General features: G+C 29.9%; 1 protein-coding gene across 1 annotated transcript; it reads right to left on the reverse strand.

Moving 5' to 3' along the window:
* Nucleotides 1-1,543: 1,543 nt before the first annotated feature.
* On the reverse strand, nt 1,544-1,903 carry LOC142538460 (cysteine proteinase inhibitor 1-like). Its single transcript, XM_075643776.1, has one exon. It carries the CDS (start codon nt 1,901-1,903, stop codon nt 1,544-1,546), a length of 360 nt encoding a protein of 119 aa, XP_075499891.1.
* Between the last annotated feature and the right edge of the window lie 2,460 nt (nt 1,904-4,363).

The following is a 4,363-nucleotide window of genomic DNA, read 5'->3' on the forward strand; positions in this document are numbered from 1 at the left end:
TATTCATAATTTTATATTTGAGTTTTTTTTATATAAAAGTAAACCAGATTTGAGAATATTAGGGGAGAAAATTTATGTCCTGATATATCAGCTGTAATTTTTATGTTTCACTTGTCCCAAAATACATAAATCCATCTAAACAAATTCTTAATTCCTCTGAATACAATGCTTATCTCTAATCAATTATTGTATGAAATAAATTATTGTGATATTATATTTTAATATAATATGTTAATTTTTATAAAAAATTTAGGAAATCAAGTTAATTATAAAAAATAATTAAATAAATATGAACTAGCAACATTAAGATCAAAGATACATTCTGAAAAAACAAAATAAACATAATTCATGTTCCATGACAAAATATCCAAAAGGACATGAAAAAAAGTGTACATTATTATTAAAGGAGTTAATACTGCAAATATTTAAAGTTTTGTATATGATGTCTCATATGAGGTTCCTGAAATAAATATAAAAAGACTTACAAAATCTAAAATTTATGATGACAATAATTTCGGGATCGTCACACAAATCAATTTTGTGATACAGATATCCAACTCAACCTGATTTATGAAAAATATTATTTTTTTATAAATATGGAGCGAGTCAATCTATCTTACGGTTATAATTCTACGAGAGACCGTCTCAAATAAATAGCCGAAACAGGCCCCCTAGAACCTGGCAAAGTAATTATCAATGAATTCCAGCCGTCTTCAAAATCAAAAGAAAAAAGGGCTCGTTACAAAACATACTTTTTAACGATAAATAACGTTTAGCACCATGTGGAATATTTTAAAAGATCCCAAAAAAAAAGACTATATTATGGATTTCAACTACTAAACACACAAGTTCTTACTTTACGAAAAGGCTTGATACAAGACACTAGAAGAATTACTTATAAATCCATAAATCTATTAACACATGATCCAGATCCTATCTGGATGTTACCATTTGTCTTGAAAGTGAATCACATTCGTTAAGGTTGCACTTGGATTATGATTTGATTTGGTAAAGGTTTGAAAGATAAATTTCAAATGACGACAGATCTTGGACGTATTTGAAATTCACTACAATTATATTGAAATTTCGAATATCAGTTCAAGTTTGTTCATCAAAACAAGTCAAGAAACTTGAAACGTATCATCTCAAATTCATCAATCAAAAGACGATCTTTCAATGGATTTTTAAAAAAATTATTTGACTTTTTTTTGAAATAAATATATGATGAAATATCAAATTTTTGTTGAAATAAAGTACATGAGTATTTCAAAATCAAAATATAAAATAATACGAGCTAAAAGGGGATTATATTCACCACTGTGAAAATGAATTAGTCCAACGATCGTAGAAAAAGATAGAATTATTTCCAAAAAATAAAAGAAAAAAGAAAAAGATGGAATTCAAAAGGCTGGATAAATACAATTATATATATTAATATGGTGAAAAAGAAAATCCAGATTCTCTCAAGTCTTCATTTCATACGTCTTATTGCAAAAAAAAACATCCTTATTCAGGAGACACGAGCGTTGCACATCATCTCCCTTCAAACTTTGGTAAATGACGTGAGTTGCCTGAAATGCGCCCAAGGCTTGTCCCACACAACAGCCTCGTAGTTTCCCGGCGCGTTTCCAGAGGCTCCATCATTCGCGGTGATGACCAATTTGTAATTGAAACCTTCCACAACTTGTTTTTCGCCCTTCACCACCTTCACAAACTGCAACTTCGCACCGTCCTTTTTGTTGTGCTCCGACACGGCGAATCTGACGATCTCCAACACAAGCGGTGAGTTCAGGTCCTCGATTGGCTTCCAAATGCCGACGAAGGAGGCGGAGACTTGGTAATGAAACGAAGCCACCAGGACCAGGAGGACCGCGGAGAGAAGAGGGCAAGATTTGAGTTCCATCTTTTCTTATTCTGTGAAGATATATATATATATGTTGCCTCGTCTTAGTTTCTTTCTTGTTGGTGAGGAAATGGAGAGTAATGCTTTGTGTTTATATAGCAACACAACTGCTTTGCATGCGTCTCATTTGATATATTTTGGCTCATTTTTTGGTTGGTTGACTTCAGATTTACCCATATGCATGTAATATATTCGTAAGTTACGTGTGTGTGTATATATATATCTATGTAATCTAGAGATTTTAAAGGCTTTAAATCTAGAGATGCATGTAATATATTCGTAAGTTACGTATAATATTACGAGTTTAAAGGCTTTAAATCTAGAGACGGTCTCACGGGTCGTATTTTGTGAGACAGATATCTTATTTGGGTCATCCATGAAAAAATATTGTGTTTTATGCTAAAAGTATTACTTTTTATTGTGAATATCGGTAGGATTGACCCGTCTCACAAATAAATACTCATGAGACCATCTCACAATAGACCTACTCATTAATCTTTCACATATATATGGAATTGATGATTTTGTTTATTAGTAGATAATTATATTGATTTTGCTTCTTTTTTTTGTATTGAATATAAACTTCGGTTAAAAAATTATTGACTTAAAATACCTCAATTTTTTTTTTTTTCAAAGTTTCTTTTAAAATTTCTAATCTTAGACACCAAATGAACTTGCAATTTACACTAGATCAATAAAACCTATCCATCAGGGCGCAAACGACTCATACTAGTTCTATATAGTTTAATCCATATTTAAAATTAATGAATCTGAGAATATTTCGAATATGTTCAAATAATTTTTCGAGCTATATTGAGAATTAATTATGGAAATTTAAAATATACTAATTAAATAATAATATTAATAGTGGTGACTATTAAGTGCAAAATTCCCATAAAATATTCTAGAAGAATCTAGAATCTACTAATTAATTAATTTAGTGATTAAATAAAAGTCACTTAATTTTAAAAAATAAATAAATATATAGATACATACATACATATATATATGTGTGTGTGTGTGTGTGTGTGTTTATATTTGAATTATCATAAGTTGATAATAATTTAATTATGCATAATATTTTCAAGAGTAAAAATTTATATATGAAATTTTGTAAATAATGAAAACAAAGTATCGTGATCCAAGTATGATTTTTGATTTGATCATGAATCAAAACTTATAAAAATTTCATTAAGTGTTATATGAAATAAGACAAGTTTTCACACACATATTTTAGCAGACAAAATTTCCTTCCCTCTCCATCATAAGGAAAATTTTGGCCACCACCCGTTCCACCGGACACCGTCTCGTCACCGCTGCAAGACCGTCAGATTTATGAAATTTCGATGATCCAGTCTCGATGAAAAGTTCTTTTATATCTCTAGTGCGATCTAAGCGAGAAAGACATTTTGGAGTCTTTGAAAGATAGCCATGTCCCTATCGTAGCCATTTGCGATGCAGGAGGTGTATGAAAGACAACTATGGTGGAAATAATTGAGGATAGAGTGAGAGGAGATTATTTGACGAGGTTGTGCAGGTGGTTGTAGGAAAGGGCGGAGCTACACTCTAATATACTCGAGCTTTAGCTCAGGTGGCTCAAATTTTTTAAAAAAAATTTATATGTACATTTTGTATAATTTTGGCATAATATGATATTAGTAAGGGTATATCACTTTAAAATATTAAAAGATTGTAGAGTTTAAAATTCTAGGTCGGACAGACGCCACTGGTTGTAGGTCAACAAATTGAGATGCTTAAACTTCAGAAAGATATTGCTGAAATATCAGGTTTGAGATTGATCGACGAAACCTTGGCTGGTAGAGCCGTAGAGCACATAATATATGCACCAGGCTACATGATAGAACCAGAAAACTTGTAATATTTGACAACGTTTGGAATTTTAAATTTTTTTCCTCGATTAATTGTAGTAGTTCAAGTTTGACTTGAAGCATGGGAATATGTTTTGTGACATATTTGAACTATCTGTCGAAAATAAATACTAAAAAATAAGGAAATATATTTGTTTAGTATATAATCATATTATATTTAAAAAAATATTAAAGTTCGTTAACTATCAAACAAAATAATTTGGCTTCGGCTAAAAATAAATTGGAGCATGTTCGAGTTTCGCCCAAATTCGATAATTTTAAATATGAATCAAATATTTTTCAAGTTGACTCGATTTTCTTGCAACCCTAAATTTGGTCCATTTGGATAAATGATAAGCTATTTGTCTTGGGAGATTAGATCCAAAAAAATTCAAAATACCATATATTGAATTAAGATTTGATGCAATCAGGAATATATTTTAGATTTTAATAATAAAATAATAGTTTTTAAGAGATGTAGAAATGATTATAAAATATATTCTAAGGAAAGAAATTAAAATCAACGATATCATATTTTTATAATTTTAGGTACCGTTTGGTTCATGATATGAGATATATAGTATGAAGATAA

Source organism: Primulina tabacum, chromosome 3 (genome assembly GCF_025594145.1).
Source record: "Primulina tabacum isolate GXHZ01 chromosome 3, ASM2559414v2, whole genome shotgun sequence".
NCBI classification, from domain to species: Eukaryota; Viridiplantae; Streptophyta; class Magnoliopsida; order Lamiales; family Gesneriaceae; genus Primulina; species Primulina tabacum.